This window comes from Coenobita brevimanus, chromosome 21 (genome assembly GCF_032717465.1).
Source record: "Coenobita brevimanus isolate Jiangsu-jjx chromosome 21, ASM3271746v2, whole genome shotgun sequence".
NCBI lineage: Eukaryota > Metazoa > Arthropoda > Malacostraca > Decapoda > Coenobitidae > Coenobita > Coenobita brevimanus.
The window spans coordinates 5070288-5094807 of NC_136974.1; the positions used below are offsets into that span (position 1 = coordinate 5070288).

A 24520-nucleotide genomic window follows, 5' to 3' on the forward strand; every position below is an offset into this window, starting at 1 on the left:
TTGGTGGTTTGCTATTTTAATTTATTCTTTGTTGCGAGTGTGTGATGAGATGTAAGGACCCTTTATAACGTAGTGTAACCTCTGATGGTGAGGTGATAAAACATGGTGTGGAGTTATGGTGATGGTGTGGTGTGGTGTGTTTTGGTGTATTGTGGTATGGTGAAGTGTGATGGTAGCCTACCGTAGTTTGATGTGAAATGTGATGGTGGTGAGGGGAGATCTGGTGTGGAGTGTTGATGAATGTTGTGAAGTGGTGTGATGGGATGTGATGGTGGGTACTGAGGTGATATGATGTTTGGCTGTGGAGTGATGAGGTGAGACGGTATTGTGGCGTGACTTTGGGGTGGTGTGGCGTTGTTTGGTGTTGTGCTGTGTTATTAATGTGTGGGATTGTAGTGGTATGGATTGTAGTGGTATGGATTGTAGTGTGGTAGTAGTAGGAGTATAGTTGTTCCCTAGGCAGTCTGGCCGAACAGCCCCGAGTCCCTTAGGAAGGCCATGGCCGAGACCGGGCTTTCCCACAGAGCTCTCAAAGAGTGTATGTTGTGTTGGCGTAGGTGATGATGTGCAATGCAGTCTTCCTTAATGTGCTTAATAGTATGGGGTGCTGTGTTGCATCCTGGACAGGCATCATTGACGGAGTCATCCAGCCTCTTTTGGTAGCTTAAAAAGGCTGGATGGTGCCCACATCTCAGCCTGGCCAGGTGGACCCTGTCCTCACGAGGGAGATAGGATTCAGAAGGGTGGATGTCGGGAGGCCGTGCATGCAGCTGTGTGTTGTCTTTAAGTGACTGAATGGAGCGGCGAGTGATCTGAGTGTGGTATGGTGGTGTGGTGTTGCTTTGTGGCATAGTGTATGGTGAGATTATGGTGTTGTGTGGTGTGGTATGGAGATGTGGCAGTGTGGTGTGGCGGTGATTGTGGTGTTAAGGGAGGGTTCTACTCTTTATGCATCAGTCGTGGTTGTGTCACTGCATGTATACTAACCACACCATTCTTTACTTTGTGTGTGTGTGTGTGTGTGTGTGTGTGTGTGTTTTATGTACCGGCACATTCTACTGTATACCTATGGGACCTTCTCAGCATCGCATCTCTTTATTTAACTACTTCCGTCCCCTCATTCTCTCCTACCATCCCCTTTCCCTTCTTCCAAACCCCATTCTTCTTACCTCTCTTCTTTCCCTCCCCTCTCTCTCCCTCCCCCTCTCCTGTTGCCTTTCCTCTTCACAGTATACCATCCGTTTTTCCCCTTTCTTCCTGTTCCTTTCCCTTCCGCCTCCCCTTCTTTCTCTTTTCTGCCCTCCTTTCCTCCTACCTCATTCCCATTCCCTTCTCTCTTCCCCTTCAGTCCTATACCCTTCCTCAGTCCTCTCCCCCCCCCCCACTCCCCCGTTCCTTGTCCCCCAGTGGTGCAGTAAACAAGGTGCAGTAATGGCCTGGTAATTACCCAATACCCTGCCACCCAGCCAACTAGTCCTTAATATAACACCACATACCAAATACACCGCTCCTAATTACAAGCACACTTAATCATCTATTGCCCTGTTCATGGAGGCTGTACCCGGGGCTCACTGCAGTGCTCGATTAGATAAATGAGCTAAATATGTAGTTAATTTAAACGAACGCCAGGCTGCAATTACCCGTATCCTTATTCTAATTGACAGGTTTGTGTAATTAATGCGCCATCCACTTATAAGTAATTAGAGTCTGTGCGTTTAGGGAAAAATTAAATATACTTATGCAACCCCCCATCCCCCCAGGTTATAAAGGATTGTGCAGGATAATGTTGGGTTTCATGTACAGGGAAAAAAGATCTTCCTGAGTATTTTAGAGGACAGGCAAAGTTACACGATAAATATACACAGTTTAACTCCCTTCAGTCAGAGAGGATTCTTTAGCTGAATTTGACTGTTTGGCGTTACCGATATCCTTTTTTTTTTTTTTTTTTTTTTTTTTTTTTACACTGTCCACTTTCTTCGATGAGGGCTAAGGCGGTGCCCCTGGGTAGAGGACTTTGGTTTTATTACCGGATGCCCTTCTTGATGTCTGCCAATGACCCTTGGGTGGACTCCAACCTCTGACCCTACGTTCAGAGCGCCTTAACCCACTGAGCCACGGCTGCTACAACCGGCTAGGTGACAGAAGAGCTGTACCTCTCCCAGCAAGGCAGCTGACCCGGGCATGGCGAGAACTCATTACTCTTCGGTCTCGAGTTAGGCACACTACCACTGAGCCGCCATGCTCTCTCTCTCTCTCTCTAATACTGTATTAATGTACGGTAAGTGTGTGTGTGTGTGTGTGTGTAGACATTAGGTTGAGGATGCTAGAAGCTGGAATGCCCGTGGACAGGTCACATCTTTGGTAGAACTGATACAGTAACAAATACACACGTGAAGTGTGGTAGGTAACTGGAGTATAAACCCAAAAATGGCGTGAAAGGAAGCGGTAGGTTGGGTTGGGAAGGAACAGACTAACAACTACTCGGTCAGAATAGAGAAAGTTGAGATAGCCTTGTGTTCCAATGGATAAAGGCTGACCACGACAGTGATGATGATGATGATGATGATGGTGATGATGTTGACTGTAACTACCGTACTCTTAATGCAAAAAATCTACAAAATAATCTTGCGCAAGGATTGACTGATTAAATTATGTAGATCATTTATGTAACCATACTACTCCTACTTCTGTGATTCACTCAGCTTAATAAAATCGCCTGGCTTTAGCTGAGATAAAACACTAGAGATTTCCCGACCATGGGAGGGTTAAGATACACTTAATAACGCATAAAATGCGGACCCATATATATAGTGCACAAACCTGCTTCGCCTGTATCAGTTAATTAAATATAGGGTTCACCTGCTCCTAGGCTGGACCCACCTAGGCCATACCCCCAGCAACCTATTCAACCATTAAGTGCCGATTTACATAATACCAATTTGCATAATCGGGTGGGATAGGCGTCCAGAGTGCCGATATTCTTGTAGTTGATGGTGTTTATGGCGTCGTTGTAGTTTGGCCCATAATTGGTTGTTTCTGGAGCAGGTGATTTAGGTAATGGTGGGGTGGGTGGGTGGGGGAAACGGGGAGAGGATAGTTAATAGGTTAGCAGGATGGGTAAGTTAGGTTAGGTTAGGAGGGAGGGAGAATGGATAGGTTAGGTTAGGTTAGGAGGGAGGGCAGAGGGTTAGGTAAGGGCAGGAATGGGAGGGTAAGTGGTTAGGGTAGGTTAGGTTAGGCTAGGTTAGAGAAAGGAAAGCAGATAGTTAGGTTTAGTTGAAAGGAGAGGGAAGGAGGATCGTTTGGTTAGTTAAGGAGGAAAAGGAGGGAGAATTGTGAAGTCAAATAAAGTGGGGACGGAAGGTGGATGGTTACGTTAGGAGGGAATGGAAGAGGGGTTGGTGAGGCTAAGTTAGATGTGGAGGGAATGCAAGTGAGGTTGGTTCTGTTTGATTTGGTAAGGGGAGAGAGAGAGAGAGAGAGAGAGAGAGAGAGAGAGAGAGAGAGAGATGAGTGAAGTAAGAAAATGAAAGGCAGATCAAGAGGAAAAAGAATATAAGCTTAGAAGGAAGTGAGTGAATGAAAAAAAAGCAAGGAATGGTGAGAAAAAAGATGTAAGAACGAGGAAAGAAAATTGACTGAGAAAGGAAGATGAAAGAAAGGTCAGAAGGGGAAAGGAAATAAGAGAAAGAAGCAGTGAGTGTGGGAATGACAGAAGGGAAATCATGATAAAAGAAAGAGAGAGAGAGAGAGAGAGAGAGAGAGAGAGAGAGATTAAACGAAATACACTAAGTAACGAAAATTTGAGGAAAGGATAGGAAAAACAGAGGAGACACAGTTGTTGACTCTACTGTATACAGGGGTTTTATCCGCCCCTGTGTGGAGTACAACTCTCACGTGTGGGGAGGTTCCCCACATACAGCTCTTCTCAATAGGGTGGAGTCAAAGGCTTTTCGTCTCATTAACTCTCCTCCTCTTACTTACTCCCTTCGACCTCTGTCTCTTCGCCGCACTGTTGCATCTTAATCTCTTTTCTGTCGCTACTTCAGTGGTCACTGCTCCTCTGAACTGTCTGCATGTATTCCTCCACCTCTACGACGGGCGCGTAGCACCCGTCTAGCAGCAAACTCTCATCCCTTTTCTGTCCAACTCTCTAATGCAAGAGTTAACCGTTACTCCCAGCCCTTCATTTATGCAACAGGTCAACTCGAACTGTCTCCCTCTGTCAGTATTTCTTGCTTCCTATGATCTCCAGTCTTTCAAACGCAGTGTGTCCAGGCATCTCGAAATGAACGGATCTTGAATTTAGCTCTCTCTTGTATTTCGTTTTTCTCTTGGAGGGAACTGTTATTGTGGGCTCGTGGCCTTTGGTTCCTTCTTCCTCACATAAAAAAAAAGGTAGGAAAATAAGAGAAGAGAAAAAAAGATGGAAAAATACAGCAGGTCATGCATGAAGAAAGTGAAGCAAGAGAGTGAAGGAAATGAAGGAATGAATGAAGGAAGGAAGAGGTGATGACAGGTGGGGGTATAAAGAGAACTGGGACTGGCGCCTGTCCTATTGATCTGAAGGAAGGGGGGAATAAGAGAGAAAGAGAGAGAGAGAGAGAGAGAGAGAGAGAGAGAGAAGGGGGGGGACGAGAATACGTAAAAAGTGAAGGGGGAGACTTAATATAGGAATAACAATAGGAAATAAAGAAGAGGGAGGCAGTGAAGGGATACGAGAAGAGAGAAGAGAACACGTAAATGGGGAAGGAATGAGAAGAAAAGGAGAACATGGGGAAGTAAAATGGGTAAAGGAACGAACGTACTTAGGGTGGAGGAGGAGGGGACATATTGAAGGAGCGAGGAAGAGGTAAAGAGGGAAGACGGAAGGAAATTATAGTAGAGTATAATTTCTCACCCAAGAGAGATTGTGTTATTCTGTGTCATATACCGGGTATACAGAACCGGTAGCTACATGAAATTAGGGGGACGACCTTGTGCTGTATGCCAACCCCCAATTAGCACGTCTTTTATTGCGTTGCCATGTCATGTAAAAATATAGTTATCAAACTGGCGAACTCTAACGAATATACATTCCTTTAAAATATCGCTTACAGTCTGTACATAGCATGGTGTTTGCTGGACTTCATTAATGTTCTGTTTGTATGACAGCTGTTAATGTGACCATGGTGTTCTCGAAACAACGCCTCATATATATATATATATATATATATATATATATATATATATATATATATATATATATATATATATATGCGCAGAATTTAGATGGAAAGCTTTCGGTAGACATAGTCACTTTATGAAAAGTAGCATGCCAGTATGTATGAAACGAAAAGTATATACTGTTTATAACAAATATGTAATCCCAACTATGACGCACCGTTGGGAGACCTGGAGACTGACGAAATCGATGGAAAATCAACAAATCCGTTCTCAAAGAGCAGTGGAAAGGTAAGTGTTCGGAATGTAGATTGCCAGTGTGTATGAAACGAAAAGTAGCAAGGTGGCTATATAACGAATGTATAATCCCGGTAGAACGTACGGTTGTGAGTTCTACAAACTGACAAAAGCGATGGAAAATCAGCTAATCCGTTCTCAAAGGGCAATGGAAAGGTCAGTGTTGGGAATATCTTAGACGGGACAGGAAAGGATGTACTTGGGTGAGAGAGCAGACAAAAGGCAAAGACATTATAGAAGTTATAAAAGAACAGAAATGGAGGTTGGCAGATCGTATAGCAAAAATAAGGGATAACTGATGGAGCAAGAGGCTGACTGGACTCCAAGAGATTGTATGCATGACAGAAAAGGGCCAGGCAGGAGATGGAGAGATGTGATAGAGAAGTTTGCAGGTAAAACGTGGCTGAGATTGAATCAGTCAAGAAATTCGTGGAGAAGGTTGGGAGAGGCCTTTGTTTAGCAGTGGACTTGCAGTGACTGATATATCTATCTATCTATATATACATATATACGGTATATAAGTTGCAGACTTGCTTGTATATATGTATGAATACCGTACGTGTGTGTGTGTGTGTGTGTGTGTGTGTGTGTGTGTGTGTGTGTGTGTGTGTGTGTGTGTGTGTGTGCGTGCGCGCGCGCGAGTGAGAAAGAGAAACCCATCTGCCGTGCTGTCTCAACCAGGGCCATATAAACACTGTGTACCCAGGACACCACTCACCTTTGTTTGTTGCCTTGCCTCTGTGTGTGTGTGTGTGTGTGTGTGTGTGTGTGTGTGTGTGTGTGAGAGAGAGAGAGAGAGAGAGAGAGAGTCATGATATATTCTGAACCCTTTTATTTTTTTATTTTTGTCAGTCTGGCTGGATCTCTTGGGAAGGCCATTGTCATTTGTATTTTCATGTTTCCAGCACAGGGTATTCAGTAGACAGTTCGTCCCTGAGGCCCCGCAGTCTTCCTACGTATCCCACCCTTTTGCATGTCACCACTTTCGCACTAATATATACTTACCGTCCATACTGAATGCCTGGGACTGCCTCATTCGTGACTGGTGTGAAGATACGTGTGTGTGTGTGTGTGTGTGTGTGTGTGTGTGTACAAGTAAAGGCAGTGTAAACAAACTTCCAATCCTCTAACTCTTTCCTGTCCCGGTCCGGCGTCGATATCCTTTTCATTCAGAGCTCCTTCCCCACTTTCTTTTGTCTGTTTCCTGTCTCACCCTCTCCTGTCTGTTGTATTTCATCTTCTTGCTCCGGTCTGGTGCTTGTTTCACTTTGCCTGTTCTTGTTACGTGTTTAGTTTCTCTTTTGTTTACCTGTTTCACCCGTCTGTTACGTATATCACCTTCCGAATGTTACCTGTTTCACCTTTGTCACCTGTTCGACTGTCAGACCTATTTCACCTTCAGTCTTACCTGTTTCACCTGTCTGTTACCTATTTCACCTTCTGTCTGTTGCTTATTTCACCTTCATTTTTGTCTTGCTCAATTCACCTTTCTTCTGTTTGTTGCCATTTTCACCTTCTGTCGACTGTTACCTATTTCCCCTTCTTTCGTCTGTGTTTATTTCCCTTCTTTCGTCTGTATTGCCTATTTCCCCATCTGTCGTGTGTTGCCTGTTTCCCCATCTTTGTGTTGCCTATTTCCCCATCTTTCGTCTGTCTTGCACACTTCTTTTACCCGGCTTGTCGTCCTGTTTTCGTCCTTTAAGTAGTATGTGGTTCTGTGGTCTGTCTGCCTGTTCTGTCTGTCTGTCTGTTCTGTCTGCCTGTTCTGTCACATGGAATTGCGATCTGCCTGTGTGTGTTTTTTTTTCTGTATGTGTTGGAGAGTATTTTTCAGGGTTGTGTTTAGGTTATGCGTTGCGTGTTTAAGACTCATTCATTGTTTCTCTCTCTCTCTCTCTCTCTCTCTCTCCTGCCCCCTCCCTCCTTCTCTCCTCTCCATTTTACCCGCGTCCCATTTTGTACCCCCCCTCCTTCTGTCTGCCCCCTTGTCTTTCTCCCTGTGTTCCCCCTCCCTGTCTTCCTCACTGACTTTCCTCTGTCTTCCGCTGTCCCCCCCCCCCCCCGTGTTTTCCTCTGTTTATCTGCTTGGCATCCTGTTTGCTTACTTCTTTGTTTGACTTTCCCCCTTCTTTCTGACTGCCTCTGTGTCTACCCCCTGTCTGCCTGCCCTCCTCCTCATTCTCTGCCTCTCTGCCTCACTCTGCTGCTCCCTGTCTACGCGTCCCCCCTCTCTATGGACCGCCTTGATGTACCGTACCTTCTGCGTCCATGCCTTCCCCACCCCGAAACTCTGTGGCGGCAAGCGACCGTATTTCACTAAACCATCGTCTTGGAGGGAAACGGATGAGTGGATGCACTGATAAATGGACCAACGGGAAATGGATGTTAGAACTGTGTGATTTATTCTGGAAGGTTTGGATGACTTGATGGATGTTTAGATTCATCGCCCGTGGACTTGTATCATCGACGCAAAACACACACACACACACACACACACACACACACACACACACACACACACACACACACACACACACACACACACACACACACACACACACACACACACACACACACACACACACACACACACACACACACACACACACACACACACACACACACACACACACACACACACACACACACACACACACACACACACACACACACACACACACACACACACACACACACACACACACACACACACACACACACACACACACACACACACACACACACACACACACACACACACACACACACACACACACACACACACACACACACACACACACACACACACACACACACACACACACACACACACACACACACACACACACACACACACACACACACACACACACACACACACACACACACACACACACACACACACACACACACACACACACACACACACACACACACACACACACACACACACACACACACACACACACACACACACACACACACACACACACACACACACACACACACACACACACACACACACACACACACACACACACACACACACACACACACACACACACACACACACACACACACACACTTTCCATTGTCACAGTCTGCAGGGAAGTGTGTATGCGAACTTCTGATTGTGACAGTACGTACGTTTCAGTCGGGGACAAAGCTTCGCCCAGTATAAATTTTCTCCTCCTGTTGTTTTCTGTGCTGGTTAATATTCCTTAGCTGAGAGGTGTTTGGTATGTTACCCTACCCATGAACGATGCCCTTTTAAATGATGCGTGAGGGAGGAAAGTGACGGACAGACCAAAATTGTTGTGGAATAGTAGAGCCTCGTGTACCTGACTTTACTTACGGTGTGTGATGTGCCCTCCTTCTATTGTAACATTGATCCCCTGTGCCTTTTCTGTATTGTGACCTCATTGTTGCCCTGTGCCATGTGACTTCTTGGCAGTGTCCTGTTGGCGCCTGTGTGTACAATCATGCAGGTTCGGTGTCTTAAAGCTGACTTCTCATACTGGCAACTGCAGCGGGGTCGTAGGGGACAGGTTTGGGAGGGTAGGCGGGGTGAGGGTTTGGTGCGCGTTTTTATTTTTTTATTACAAATTTACAGGGTCGGTATGAGATATTTTGGCCCAGATCTGTATCTATATCTATCTATCTATCTATCTATATATTCTTTTTCAACTACAAACAACGGCACCCACTTCTGTTGTTGCCGTCAAGTTGGGCAGAGTCGTAGAGAACGTGAAGGGGGAAGTGGGTTGGGAGAGGAATTTGTGTACCTATTTTTATCATACTGTATCAAAAAGTTACAGTGGCAGTATAAGATTATGGCTCAGTATTAGTAGGACTGCAGCAGATTCGTGGATCAGGTTTGTAGATTTTACTATTACAAACAATCGTGCCTGCTTGACTTTATTGCTCAGCGTGAGACTGTCTAATAAGGAACGATCTTAAACCCATGAATCCAGTGACGTCTTTGTGTGTGTGTGTGTGTGTGTGTGTGTGTGTGTGTGTGTGTGTGTGTGTGTGTGTGTGCGCGCGCGCATATTTCAGTTTGTTCTTATTTCTCTCAGTCTGTTTTACTCAGCTTCGGAGTGAGATGTCGAAGTTGAGTGGTTAGATTATAGCTTAGGCTCCTGGATATATCTTTCATGTACTCTTGTTAATAAGAGAGGGCTTTCCTAAGTAGCATAAAATCTCCCTAAGTAGCAAAACTAAACTCATATAATGCCACCGTATTGATGGACTTAACTGTTTGCCTTCAGTAGTAGTCCAGTAACTTCCCGTAAAATTATTAAAAATCTTCTGGGTGTGCATCCTTACCACTTACCAGTACAGTTGGTGATGAAGGGCCAGTGGCTACCTTTACTTCTCACTAACCTCTACTGGCTGATAGATGAGAACTCCATAGATCATTCTGTTTGATATCATGCATCAGAGCTGTTTCGCCTCTTCTACATCTCACTCACCTCTACTAGCTAATATGTCTAAGCTGAGAGAGGTTTGACATGTTTTTCTACCCACAGATGATTTTCTCTGATAGGTTGCGCCAGGAAAAAAAGGGACAGAGATATAATTGTGAAGTAGACGTAGTGGAATAGGCACACGATTGTCCCTTACAGTGCATATGGGTCTGACAATACATCTTTTACCCAAACTTGGCGTAAATTTGTCCTCTTTTCATGTTGAATGGTAAGCTGCAACAACAGATTAACATTATAATATGTTTGCTGATCACGAGGAAGTGGTATGGGGAGAATATAGAACGTAGTATTTTCTTTTTCTGCCACTCATCCACGTGAAATAGACAGCAGAAGGAAAATATGGTCCAGATTAATGTAGAGTATAGTAATGACTTACCCGGTACCGTAGTTGGTCATTTTAAATAATTATGACAACATTTGTCAAGGTACGACGTTCAGTTGTCCATTGGGTCAGGGTTAGCCTATAATTTTTTAAGCCCCGCCGTGTATATGGCCGGGACATATAGTGTTGGTCATGTCCGTCCTTCCGTCCCGTTTTGCATTTAGCTCATTTGTTAAAGGTACCTTCATTAAACTTCATACACAGATACATTTGGGAAAGAGCATTTCATCCATGCCAAACTTTGATGACTTTGATTTCCGTATGACCTTGACCTCACTTTTCTTAATATTGCGTTTACGGTAACTCATTTACTTGAACATGACCACTGTAAAAGCTGCCCACGGCGGGGCATTCATGTCCTATGGACATACTTCCAGTTAGTGCTTATTCATGAATTGTTAGCATTCAGTGCCCAAATCGAACACCACGTGACAGTCACCTCTGGTTATGTTTATATTTACATACCGGTACAGTACTAGAGATTTTGTTCCTTGTGAATTCCGAAGCCATTGTGATAAGTATTCTAATAGTACGGTTTGGAGTTTTCGTTCTTTTACAGCCTGTTTCGCATAGCTTAAGGCAGAAAATACAATACTTAGGCATTGCACACTTTCCATAGCACATCTTCGTGACCAGGATCATATTTTGTTGATGTGTTGTTACAACTGAGCAGTAAATGTGGAGATACGGCAGTTTTACGCCAGATGAGAATAAAATATGTACAGTATGTTTTTTCTTCGTTCTAAAGTGTGTTTAAGGAGTGACAGTGCTCATTCTTTTATCGAGGAGGAGGTGAAAACGTTGCCTAACGATGGGTAGCAACTCATCACAGAAGACGGCTTTAGGGCAAACTATTTTGTGATGAATATCTTTTTCGGGCTACCTGTGATATTTGCGTTTGCTTTGAGCCTGTAGGATTCATAGAGTTGCATGCCATGGAGTAGGGCTGCAGAGTTGTGTTTGTTGATATCTTTACCTTATGATGTTAATGAATTGTATATCACTTTTGGTATTTTTGTATAACTGAGTATATAATGTAGCATGTTCATTTGAGTGTATAGTATTTGGCGGCTTTGAGGTATTACAAGGGTCACTTTGTTGAAGTTAGTGTGAAGTTGCGTTTGGTAGGACTGCTTTCGGTCATTTTTTTTTTTTTTTTTTCTTAGTTGTGGGTCATTGTTCTTGTCATTTCAGCTGCACAGAACACTAGCTGTATGTTGGGCTTTGCAGGATTGGTTTTGACGTGTGTCTCCGGAATACCTGTAGAGTGAAAATGGATCTGTGAAGCTGCTACACCAGTTGAATTTTTATAAATTAACATATTATTATATATATACATTAATTTATTTATTGTCACAATAGCTACTGGTACTCTAATTATGCTTACCTCCCTACTATGTTTTTGAGTTTTCTTTTGGTATGTAGTACTTGGTTGAGCAGGGTCTGCATCATGTACAGTATGTTACAGGGAAGTGTGGGGTAACATTGAAGGCCTTACGTACACAGCGTTTATTGTTGGTGATTGTTTGTTTTTGTAATATTCTTTTTTGATGAATGTCATCACGCTGATGCATGTGATTTGTGAACGAATACGCAGTGGAATGGGTAGGGTAGAAGATTTGTTGAGTTCATTAGTATGATGTATGGAGGTACGGTACTGTATAATAGATCTTCAGGAGGATTCTTCCATTGGATTTGAAGAGGAGTACAGTAATCCTCGATTTATCCATCATAATTCAGTCATGGCCTTGTCAGATAATGTTTTGGTGGATAATGCCCACTACCCCCCAACTCCTTTACGGGGGGTAACAACAACCCCCATTAAACCCTATACAGGTCTCCCTTTCAGTACGCAGGGCCCATATATATATAATGGCGGAGCCCTCTAAGTACCATTTTTCCAGTGGCTACATCTATATACCCGTAATCATTATTGTATATAATTCTTACATAGCCACTCATATGTTAATGTGATTTTAATTATTATGTATTCTTTATACTGTACGGTACATATTCCACCATAGACTTGTATCACACTGAATGATTGTTCAGTTACAGGCACTAAGAATATTATTACAGTATTTATTAAAAGTGAGAGTGAGGTGTAGAAGGCAATGAACAGAGCCAAAACCAGGCATCTAGCTACATACCGGGCAGGTTACGAAACAAAGGAGACGGGTTGGAGCTGACTGCTTGCATAGGCTGTTTACTTAAGCACTGAATTCTTTTTCCTTAAAAGGAACTACAGGCACGAAGAATACTTTGTTATTCATTAAAAGTGAGTGAGAGATGCGTAAATGGATGTGAGTATAACTGAATGCGGGCGACCAACTATCTATCTATCTATTACCAGACGCCTCAATCCCGTTTGGGGTGGCCACAAACAAATCGCCTCCAAGTTGCCCTGTCCCCCGCCATTTCACTGCCCTGCTCCCAACTTACATCCCCCTCTCTCATATACCTCTCCACCCCATCCCTCCATCTCATCCTCGGCCTCCCTCTCCCTCTTCCCCCCTCCACCTCACTCACATACACTCTCTTGGTCAGTCTTTCACCCTCCATTCTCTCCACATGGCCAAAACACCTCAGTGTGTTCCTCATAACACTTCCTATCACATCCACATCCACACCACAACGCTCCTTTATATCCTCATTCGTCAGCCTGTCTCTCCATGTGACTCCACAGGCTCCTCTTAAATAACTCATTTCCACTGCTCTCACTCTTGACTTGTGTTCTTCCAACAACGTCAAAGCTTCACTTCCGTACGTTAGAGTTGGTATCACAATACTGTCATGTAGTAACTTTTTCACTTCCATGCTCACTTCCCTGTTTCTTATCACTGCTTTCAAAGAACCAGCAACCTTTCTTCCCTGCTGTACCCTTTCAAGCACTTCACCCTCCAAACCTCCATCCTTACTCATCACACTACCCAAGTACTTAAACGTACTCACATTTTCCAATTCCTCACCATCCAACCTCGCTGTACATTCACTGACTTCACCCCTCTCAAAGACCATCACTTTACTCTTTCCTACATTCACCTTTAGATTCCATTTCTTACACACTCTCCCAAACTCATCCACCAAGGCTTGCGACTAACTACGTAAGTTATTTAACACAATAAGTAGTCTGGCGCCGTTTGCATGCATATTTATGTAAGCATTATATTATTTTTCACAGTAGGAGCATTAGGCACTATAAATATTTTGTTGTATATTAACCATGAGAGTGAGATATATAGATGTAGATGAACAGAGCCAAAAGCAGGCAAATAGCTTCATAAATTACTTACGGAGACTGGCTGGCGCCAGTTGCATGCATAGTTCTATCTGTTGCCTGACGCCTTAATCCCATAAGGGGTGGCCATAAACAAATCGCCTCTATGTCGCCCAGTTCCCCGTCATTTCCCAGCCATCCCCCCAGCTCACACACCCCTCACTCATATACCTCTCCATATCATCCCTTCATCCCATCCTCGGCCTCCCCCTCCCTCTACCCCCCTCCACCTCACTCACGTACACTCCCCTCGGTAGTCTCTCGTTCTCCATCCTTTCCGCATGGCCAAACCACCTCAGTATATTTCTCCTATTGCTTTCTATCATCCACACCACAACTCAATTTCACTTCCGCATTTGTCAGTCTGTCTCTCCATGTAACTGCACATGCTTCTCTCAAATAACTCATTTCCACTGCTCTCACTCTTGACTTATGTCCTTCCAACAAGGTCCAAGCATCACTTTCGTACGTTAGAGCTGACATCACAATACTATTATGCAGCGACTTTTTTTTTTTTTTTTTTTTTTTTTTTGCTCATTTAGCTATTTCTTATCACTGCTTTCTAAGAACCAGCAGCTTTACTTCCTTGTTGTACCCTTTCAAGCACTTCACCCTCCAAACTTCCATCCTTACTCATCACACTACCCAAGTACTTAAATGCACTCACATTTTCCATTTCCTCATCATCCAACCTCACTGTACATTCAGTTATTTCATTTCTCTCGAGGACCATAACTTTACTCTTTCATATAGTCACCTTTAGATTCCGTTTTTTACGCACACTCTACCAAACCCATTCACAAAGTCTTGCAGGTCCCCTTCGTCTTCACATGTTAAACAAATACAGTGTTATCTGCAAACACACACACCACAAAGCCCGCCAGGAGACAGGACGTGTGTGCTAGGCAATCCCTAGGTCCTGTTCTCCCCACTTACTGTTTTTTAACCAGCCCATACACCACTGACCGGGCTAATGTAAGGCCCGGCCTGCACTATATGTGCAGGGAATCTTTCAACGAAACGAACTATCTGCAAACAACAGTACAGGAAGTTTCCAAACGCCAGTGTTGCCAACCAGTGACAACCTAAATTCCCCACAGCACCAGGCTAAAATTCCCCATTCAGTAGTAAAATATTATAATCTCTAATTGTTATTGTACAGGTTCAGTCTAATAGACAGAATATTGTAAACATATTAAGAAGAAATTGTTATTCACAATTGATTGATTATAATACAGGTTTTTCTAATTGTGTATCCTATTATTTTTAGGGAAATAAAAACAATGGCTATAGAAGTATTCTACTTTTTGAGTTATGACGAACATTAAGCATACAGTATCAACAGTATACTCTTGGGTAGTGTTACACTTCACTTACGAATGGAAGAAACAATATCACCCATATTGCTTCTTTGTTAGCCTTGGAATATGCAATATACGAAACAGATGTAGATTATGCAGTATCCTTGATTAGGAAGAAAAACATTACACAGACTAACATCACTCAAATTACTCGAGTTAACTTAGGGTATGTCTAATTTCTTTTTCTGTACAGTTACTTCTGGACAGGAAAAATAATAATGGGTACGGTTTGTGGAAGGCATCGTTATCATTAATATTACTCAGCTGATCTCTGCTGCTGCTGCTGCTGCTGCTGTTGTCACCCATTTTCGTTCATTCGAATGCACACGAAATATTGACTTTATTGATGAAGAAAAACAGATGCACTATTGTTTCATATTAGAAAATATAAAGTCACCCTGAAATTAGGATATTTATATATAAAAGGTATTTCAGTTTCGACAGCTCAGTTTATGGGTTACGTAACCTGCCATTGGTAAAAAATTCCCAAATTGAAAGCCGATTTCCCCATTTGTACCTCGAATTCCCTAAATCTGGGGATAATTCCCCATGGTTGGCAACACTGAAACACTGCACTCTCATTAGGGCTACTCCAGCATCCATTGCCCTATCTTGTATCTCATTTATAACACCATCCATATACAGATTGAATAACCATGGAGACATGATACATCCCTGTTTCAATCCAGCATTCAGACTGAAAAATTCACGAAGTTCATTATTTGCAAGCACTGCAGCCTTAGCACCCTCATAGCATGCATAGTTATGTCAGTATATTATTTTCCACAGTAGGAGCTACAGGCATGCACAGAGCACAGAAGCATGCAACATAAAGTCCCTGCAAAAGCTCTGATATGGCAACAAAGGCCACAAATCCTGTGATGAACTTAATGCACACTAACCGACTGAGATTTAACAAAGTCAACGTGTCAAGCGGGGTTGGTGGAGGATTAGTGCCCCTCCCTGTAAAACAATTAACTCTAAGCCCTTGGCCACCCCGTTTGGGACACATGGCGTCTGGCAATGAATGAATGAATGAATGAACTGGTCCAAGCAGACAAGTAACCCCATAAATTTACTAGTCTGGGCCAAATTTTACTGCAGTAGTGCAGTCAGTTTTAGTAAATGTACCAGTAATTGTGAACTTACTATAAAACTGTCACCAATTTTAGTAAATGTACCAATAATTGTGAACTTATAATAAACGTGTTACAATGTATTGCAGTGTTGAATTATTATTCTTATAGCAAAGCTCAGTTTTGGGTTACATTTTATCTGAACAGACAAATTTTCACTTTTACACACGTGATACATCTCAGTAATTAGCAGTCTTATCAGAAACATCTCCACTGTTCTCCACATCATTGTTGTAATCTCACTCACAGTCTTAATCAGAGTCTCCGGCCTGCTGCACCAGTACATAGTTCAGTACAGGTGGTAATGGCTCAGCTGCATGGTCTTCAGGAGCCACAGCTTCAGTGGCATATTCCTCATGCTGGATGCCTTCTTCATCATTTGACTCCAAGTCATCTTTAGAGAGTACTTTAAAAAACATTGGCAGCTGACTGGACATAACTCTGTTGGCATTTGAGCAAGATGCTCCTGGCCTTCTTGGATGTACATTGAACCAAAGGGGTTTGTTTCCGTTTTGGTTGTGTTTGTGACACATTTCAGGTATTTTCACGTACTGAAGCCACTAATCCCAATGTAGTAGTACACAACAATGAAAGTTCACAAGCAGTATGCCTGTAGCATCAGTAATCTTTGCTGGCTGGAATAATCCTGGTGTTACAATCCCCGAGCAGTATGTCCACAGTATCCAGAGCAATCTTCACTTGCTGAAGTTATCTTTGCAATAATCCACAGGTTGAATGTGTAATCCCTCATTCCAAGATGTGTATTGCATGAGCTGTTCCGAACAGTGGGTGAAGCTGGTCTTTGCAGCACTGATATTTATACCCAGCATTGGAATAGTCTGGAATAGAATTGTTCTGGAAAGTTCTGGCAATCATGCATCCAGAATGTTCCAAGACATTTAAACTTTCTGGAAAGATGTAGATCAGAACAAGTATGTTCCAGAATATTCCAGGGCATTCAGATTTTTCTGGGAAGATGTTGGTCAGAACAAACATGCACCTTATGGAACATTCTAGAAAATACTAGTGGCAGCAAGAAAAACCCAGACAAGTTTGTCAAAAAGTTTTTACTGGTCCATCCAGACTAGTAACTATAAAATTTTACTAGTCTGACACAGAAAGTCAGTGACTAGTTGACTAGTGTTAAATCCCAGTATGCAACACCGGTCAGCTTCTTCTCTGTGACTGGTGGAGTAGGCAATGGCCTTCGTTTTGGCAGGTGTCGTTGATGGTATGTGGGTGGCAGGGGTGTTGTGGGGAGTGGCAGGCAGTTTATAAAAGTCTGTTTCCATGTGCACTGTTTGTTAATGCAATATGAAATGGGTATTGCTTTCCTTTAGTCAGATTCTTTGCTGTCAGGTGATGTATGTCGGCAATTGCAGCATCGGATTAACGGCTTACAGTATTATTTTACCTGTGTCCACATGATGTACAGTGTATAAGGATTTTACTGTGTTGAAATGGGTTGTGAAACTATTTGAGTTGCTTGAGTATAATGCAGTACAAGATAAGATTATCTTTATGTTGTGAGGGTCAGGTTTAAAAAAAGTCTCTCTCCCTTGCAGTGCTGCTGAGTGAGAGCATTGAGAACAACGACCTGCAGTTTAAGACACTGAAGATCACTGACTTCGGCCTGGCCAGGGAGGTGTCCAAAACCACAAGGATGTCAGCTGCGGGAACCTACGCGTGGATGGCACCCGAAGTTATCAAGACATCTACATACTCCAAGGCTTCCGATGTGTGGAGGTAAATGCAAAACCACTGTGTTGTAGTGGGAATGGGGAATGGTAAAGGTGATATATGTATGTATATTACTGGTGTTTAACCCGCCCCGTCCCAGAGACGTGAATTCACGTCCTCACATGATGTGCACTCATATCCCGGAGACGTAAATTAACGCGGCAACATTGCAAGGACATTGCAAGGTCCCTAATTTGCACAATTTTCAATTTTCACGAGTGATTTTTGGCACGTATACATGGGACACCTTCCTCTAGAAGATGCCAGGCAGGGACAATGCCTTACCCAGCATGACCCCCCCCCACCCCCCTGCATGACCTTTTCTCAGCAATTCACCTGTTATCAGTGACCTGGCCAGTAAAGCCATGTCATGCCGCGGTACGAAATTCAGGGCCAGAGTGATTCCCCAATCGATGACAATGTGGAGGACAAACATTAGAGGAAGAAACAGTCAGAAATGATGATCAGGTAATGTGGCAAAAAAAGGTCAGGAATGGTGATGAGTTAGTGAGTGAAACAATGCTTATAATGTCTGTATTACCGTCTGAAAACCAATATACTCTCGCACTACATATAAATTCGTACCAAATAAATAAATAAATACCGTTTATGAGTGGTGTAGAATAGTTATCCTTCCATAGAACTCATTTTCTTTGCAGCCAGCCTGATAGAAAACCCTGTAAGGTAAGGAGGTACTCCTACCTGGATCGAGTATTTTAAACCTCAGGTGAGTGATTTCTCTATGAATTTTCGATGTTTCTCACCAAAAGCGGATGTTTGAGCCAAAAAAAAAAAGGGTCCAAAAATGTCGGGACTGGGGCGTACCACTGCCCAGAAAATGTCAGGATGGGGCGGGTTAAGTTATGGACACACACACACACACACACACACACACACACACACACACACACACACACACACACACACACACACACACACCAGAGAGACAGCACGTCCGTCACCTCGCTCTACACTGGCCACCCTTGGCAAAAACTGGCCACGCCTAAACAGTACCTTTATATGAGTAAAACTCTGTACTAGATTAAACTAAATGATGTACTAATATCATAGAGCAGGTATAAGCAAAAGTGTTGTCCAAATACACTCAACCCCCTGCTATCACGCGTTCGGCTATCACGTTTATCTGCTATCACACACACATCAAATGCACAACCACACATGCTATCACGCACCCCAAGACCACTATCACGCGTCGAGTTTGAAGACAGGCTAAGCGAAACTTATTCACATGGCACTTCATGTGAGGTTTGCAGAGGATACGATGGTTAATCGGAACAGTAACGTGGTAAAATTCCCGATTATAGCACAGGCATTTGGAATGCATCTGAACGGATTCCTGCCGAGGACACGATGGGCAAAACAGTGACCAAAACCCATTCGGCTCTAAAGAATATATCGTACTACAGCATTGAAATTTAGCCTAACACTGAATACTTATTAATATTGTATTTTAGAATAAATATCAATCATTTTGAAACCCTTATAAAGAGTTAATATTTCTTATGCCGAAAAAACTGTGATGTCGATATAGTAATCACGTGTTTACAACTGAGATGGGGCTCTGACGACAGTGTGAGGAACGTGTGTGATAGCGTCCAAGTTTTGTTCCACTTAAATGTCCCTCAGCCATTCCTGATATAAGGTACCATGTGATACCCCCTTTAGCTGTGGACACTAAAGAAATGGAGACAGCCAAAGAGATCTGGCGGCAACTAAGCCACTCCCAAGCCTCAGAACCCATCAAACCACCCAAGCCGTAATCCTTATAAAAGTTTGATGGCCTTTTATGTTGTTTATTTATTCATTATACTGTTATTATTAATATAATAATACTTTATTTCATGTTAGAGGAGAGATTGGCAGGAAATCGTAGGCATAAAGTGGTTAAAAGTTAGAAAAATGGGCCACCGAAAAACCAATTGGAAATTTTCCCATTGATTAGTCAGTTCAGCTATCGCGTATTCAGCTATCACGCGCGTTTCCTGTGACCAATTAGGCACGATAGCAGGGGGTTGAGTGTACAGTAATAGAATTAATCCAATTAGTGAAAGAATCCATTGATACAACACATCATCATCTAGACGATATCTGTCACCAGGCAGGTAGCAGGGAAATGCAGACTTGTAAGTAGAAATTATCTTTCTCAGTGAAAATTACCACAAGATGAGCACCATCTTTAGTTAAGTGAATATGGAAGGAGGTAAGGGGTAAAGGTAGAAAACAGGGTGATCATTTCTACCCAGAACTGGTTGAAATGGAAACATATAATAAATTAGTAGAGAAAGTGAATATACTGGAGAAAGCTTTTCAAAATGAAATAGATGAAATTAAGAAGCATTTATGCATGCAGAAGGAAGAAAATGAAAAATCAGTAAAGGAATTAAACAAAAAAGACACAACAACAGATGAGCTGACAGTTGAGGTAGTTTCACTTTGAAGGAAGACCAGTGAAATGGCTAGTACAGTTGTCAACCATGAGAGTATAATGGAGGAGTTCAGAAATGATACAGAGACAATTATGCATGCAAGCAGTCTGATAGACCAAAGCAGTGATACTGAAGAGAAGATAACCCAGGTGAATGAAGTGATGAGAAGTTCTATCAATCTATTGCCAGATGCCTTAATCCCATAAGGGGTGGCCACAAACAAATCGCCTCCATGTCACCCAGTCCCCTGCCATTTCACTCCCCTGCTCCCAGCTCACACACCCCCTCTCTCATAAACCTCTCCACTCCATCCATCTATCTCATCCTTGGGCTCTCCCTCCCCCCCTCCACCTCACTCACACTCTTCTTGTCAGTCTCTCACTCGCCATCCTCTTCACATAGCCAAACCACCTCAGTGTGTTTCTAATAATACTTCCTGTCACATCCACATCCACACCACAACGCTCTTTCACTTCCTCATTTGTCAGTCAGTCTCTCCATGTGATTCCATATGCTCTTCTCAGATAGCTCATTTCCACTGCTGTCACTCTAAACTTCTGTCCCTCCAGCAATGTCTGAGCTTCACTTCCATACGCTAGAGTCGGTATCACAATACTGTCATGCAGTAACTTTTTCACTTCCATGCTTACTTCCCTGTTTCTTATCACTGCTTTCAAGGAATCAGCAACCTTTCTTCCTTGATGTACCCTTTCAAGCACTTCACCCTCTAAACTTCCATCCTTACACATCACACTACCCAAGTACTTAAACGCACTCATATTTTCCATTTCCTCCTCATCCAACCTTACAGTACATTCGCTGACTTCATTTCTCTCGAAGACCATGACTTTACTTTTCCCTAAATTCACCTTTAGATTGCGTTTCTTACACACTCTCCCAGACTCATCCACCAAGCCTTGCAGCTCCCCTTCGTCTTAACTTAATAACACAGTATCATCTGCAAACAACAGTACAGGGAGTTGCAAAGATGAAATAGAAACTACGCATGTTGAAATGGTGAAAGTAAGGAAAGACTTAGAAACAAAAGTCGAAGAAAAAAACATTAGAAAGGAAGTGAAAGAAATCATTAGAAACAACCCAAAACTGATCAAAGATTGAGCAGATACTTTATCAGCAAATCTATAGTAATCACTGGTGTAGATGAAGTAAGAAACAAATTTTTGAGAGACAAAAAGGAGATGGCAAATATATTGAACATATTGAAGGAAGTATCAGAGGAAATCTGTGATAAAGATATAGAGAAACACAGAAGGCTAGGGAAATAGGAGAGAAATAAGTCAAGGCCTTGGAAAGTAACCCTCCAGAGTGTGAACACTATGGAGGAAATACTAAAAAAAATGCAAACAAACTCATGGAAAAAGAGGAATGTAAAAAAGTATGGGTAAAATAATGCCTAACTAAAGATGAATTGGGAATACTAAAGGAGAAGAGGGAGGAAGCAAAAACAAAGAACAGGGAAAGATCAGAGAAAGAGAAGAGTAATTTTTTTTTTTTTTACAAAGTACAGTAATTGGATTTCAGGTATGAAAGTGTTACATAACTAACAGGGAATAAAAAGAAGGTAGTAGACTCAGGCTATTGCAAGTCTGTAAACAAGATGATTAAGTTGATGTACTCAGATTAAGATGGAATGGTGTCTATTAATCTCATACTGTTCTGAGCGAATTTACATGAATTCTTCATCCAATTATACACGGGATCTTCTCAACTAAGTTTCCACGTGGAAAAGATGTAGAAATCTGGTGAATACTGGTGTTCATGAGATTTCACCAAATTTCCGTAACTAAAAGTTGTGAAATTCACGAGCTGTGCCCACTGGGTTAGAGGTGAAAGACTATACCAAAGAAAAGGAACCACATATTATTTGTCTAAATGAAACAAAATTAACCCCAAAGATATCAAATGATACCCTAAACTTAGAGGAATACAATATATGGAGAAAAAACAGAAATTTAAGAAAAGGAGGAGGACTTATAATCTTAACCATGAAAAATCTGCAGTACAAAGATATAGAACTAGGTATACCCTCACAAGTAGAAATTATTGCATTAGAGATTAACACATCTGAGGGAAAATAACTGTGGCAAATTTATACGTGACCCAAAACAAACACTTGGGAAAGAGGCGACTATGAAGACCTGGCAGAAATTACAATTCAGAGTTTAGGAACATTACTACATAGACTGGAAGAGAAATCTGAAAGCATTGTATAAACTGGAGATTTCAGCACATATGCATGGAATACTCTAGGTGCAAGAAGCCATGAAAGCTGTTGGGATCAAAGGCCCTTGGATCTTGTGCAGGATCTTGTACAGCACGTAAAGGAAAACACCAGAAAAAGAGGACGTGATGATCCATCAGTACTAGATCTTATATTTACCAGGCAAGAAAATTATATTGACAGTATTGACAGCCTGCTAAGACATGGCTTTTACACAAGAATATTGAACAGTACAGTATATTATTACTTTATACTCCAAGAGTGCACAATACAATAAATAAAATAGTGTCAGATTTTCATAATGAAGTCATGCAGCACAGTAGTAGAGTACAGTACACTTAACTGAACCGAAGGTACTGTACAGTTCTTAAAAATTACATTTATTGCTACACTTATCACTACAAGAACTGTTCACGTCCACTTATCACTGGAACCCTTTTCAGACTTGTCGATTAATTCGAATTACAGTATATCCAAATTAAAATTATTTGTCTGGTGGTCAAAAAAGATCCAAATTAACCAATTTCTGAATTATTCAGGTTCAAATTAGAGAGGGTTTACTGTATGCATATATCAGAAAAAGAAGAACAGGAAGAGTTAATTAGACAAAGAAAAAGCAAATGGTCCTGATGAAATTTCAGGTTGGGTGCTACATGAATGTGCAGAAAAGTTAAGCAGACCATTATTTTTAATATGCAAGGAATCCTTAGGTCAAGGTAAACAACCTGATATTTGGAAGAAAGCAAACATTGTTCCCGTATTCAAGAAAGGGAATAGACAGAATCCACTCAACTGCTGACTAGTATCACTGACCAGTGTGGTAAGATACTAGAAAAGCTGATAAGAAAAGTTTGGGTAAACCATCTTGAAGAAACACAGTATGATAATAGAGGGGCAAGTTGGTTTTAGCAAGGGAAAATCATGTGTTACAAATCAATTATACTACCATGATAGAGTTACAGAAACATTATAGAAAAGAGTTGGATGGGTGGACAGTATCTATTTAGATTTCAAGAAAGCATTTGACAGAGTATCGCATCAAAGACTTCTATGGAAACTGTACCATCAAGGAGGTATCCAAGGCAACCTGTATTGTTGGATGCAGGATTTTATCAGAAAAAGGGAAATGAGAACAGTACTAAGGAGAAATTACTCATCATGGAGGGAAGTGACTAGCGGAGTTCCACAGGGCTCAGTACTGTCACCAATTATGTTTTTAGTATATATAAATGACATAGACAGTAACATTGGAAACAGAAGCTATCTAAATATGTTTGTTGATGATGCAAAAATACAAAGGAAAATTACTAACACAGATTCTTACAGTGAGCTACAAGAAGAATTAAATAAACATCATGAATGGAGCAATAAATGGCAAATGGAATTAATGTGGACAAGTGTCATGTAATTAAGTTTGGTAAAAGTGGGGAAAAAAAACAATTGGGATTATAAGTTAGGAAGTTCAACCCTACACACATCAGAAAAGGAAAAGGATGTAGGAGTGATTATTAATAACATACTACAGTATCTCCGGCTGTCCACATCAGTAAGAAGGTACGTAACATGTACACACTGCTTGCTAAAATGAGAATAGGATTCACATATATAAATGAAGACATGCTGAGAGAGATAATATCATTCATCAGACCAACCCTGGAGTATGCATCAGTAGTCTGGAATCCTCATCTTAAAAAACACATAGATAAGATTGAAAAAGTACAAAGGGCGGCTACAAGATGGGTAACAAGTTTAAGGGATCTAAGCTATGAAGAAAGACAAGAAAAACTGAATCTACCAACATTACAGGAGAGAAAGAAAAGAGGAGACATGGTTATGCTATATAAATGCATCTCAGGGAAAGAGAAAGTAGACATAAGTGAATATATAACCTATGGGAAAGCATCAGCAAAAGGACACTGCAAAAAACTACTTAAAAAGAGAGACGATAAAAACAGGAAATTCACTTTCCCAAATAGGGCAATTGA

At 41.9% G+C, this 24520-nt stretch overlaps 1 protein-coding gene across 1 annotated transcript in view; it reads left to right on the forward strand.

Annotated features, from left to right (window-relative positions):
* LOC145392088 (mitogen-activated protein kinase kinase kinase 11-like) overlaps nucleotides 1-24520 on the forward strand; it is a 393639-nt gene that overhangs the window by 249759 nt on the left and 119360 nt on the right. Inside the window, exon 4 of the mRNA XM_080266543.1 lies at nucleotides 17672-17852. Within this exon, the coding sequence (XP_080122669.1) occupies nucleotides 17672-17852 (181 nt within the window). The remainder of the gene's footprint in view (nucleotides 1-17671; nucleotides 17853-24520) is intronic.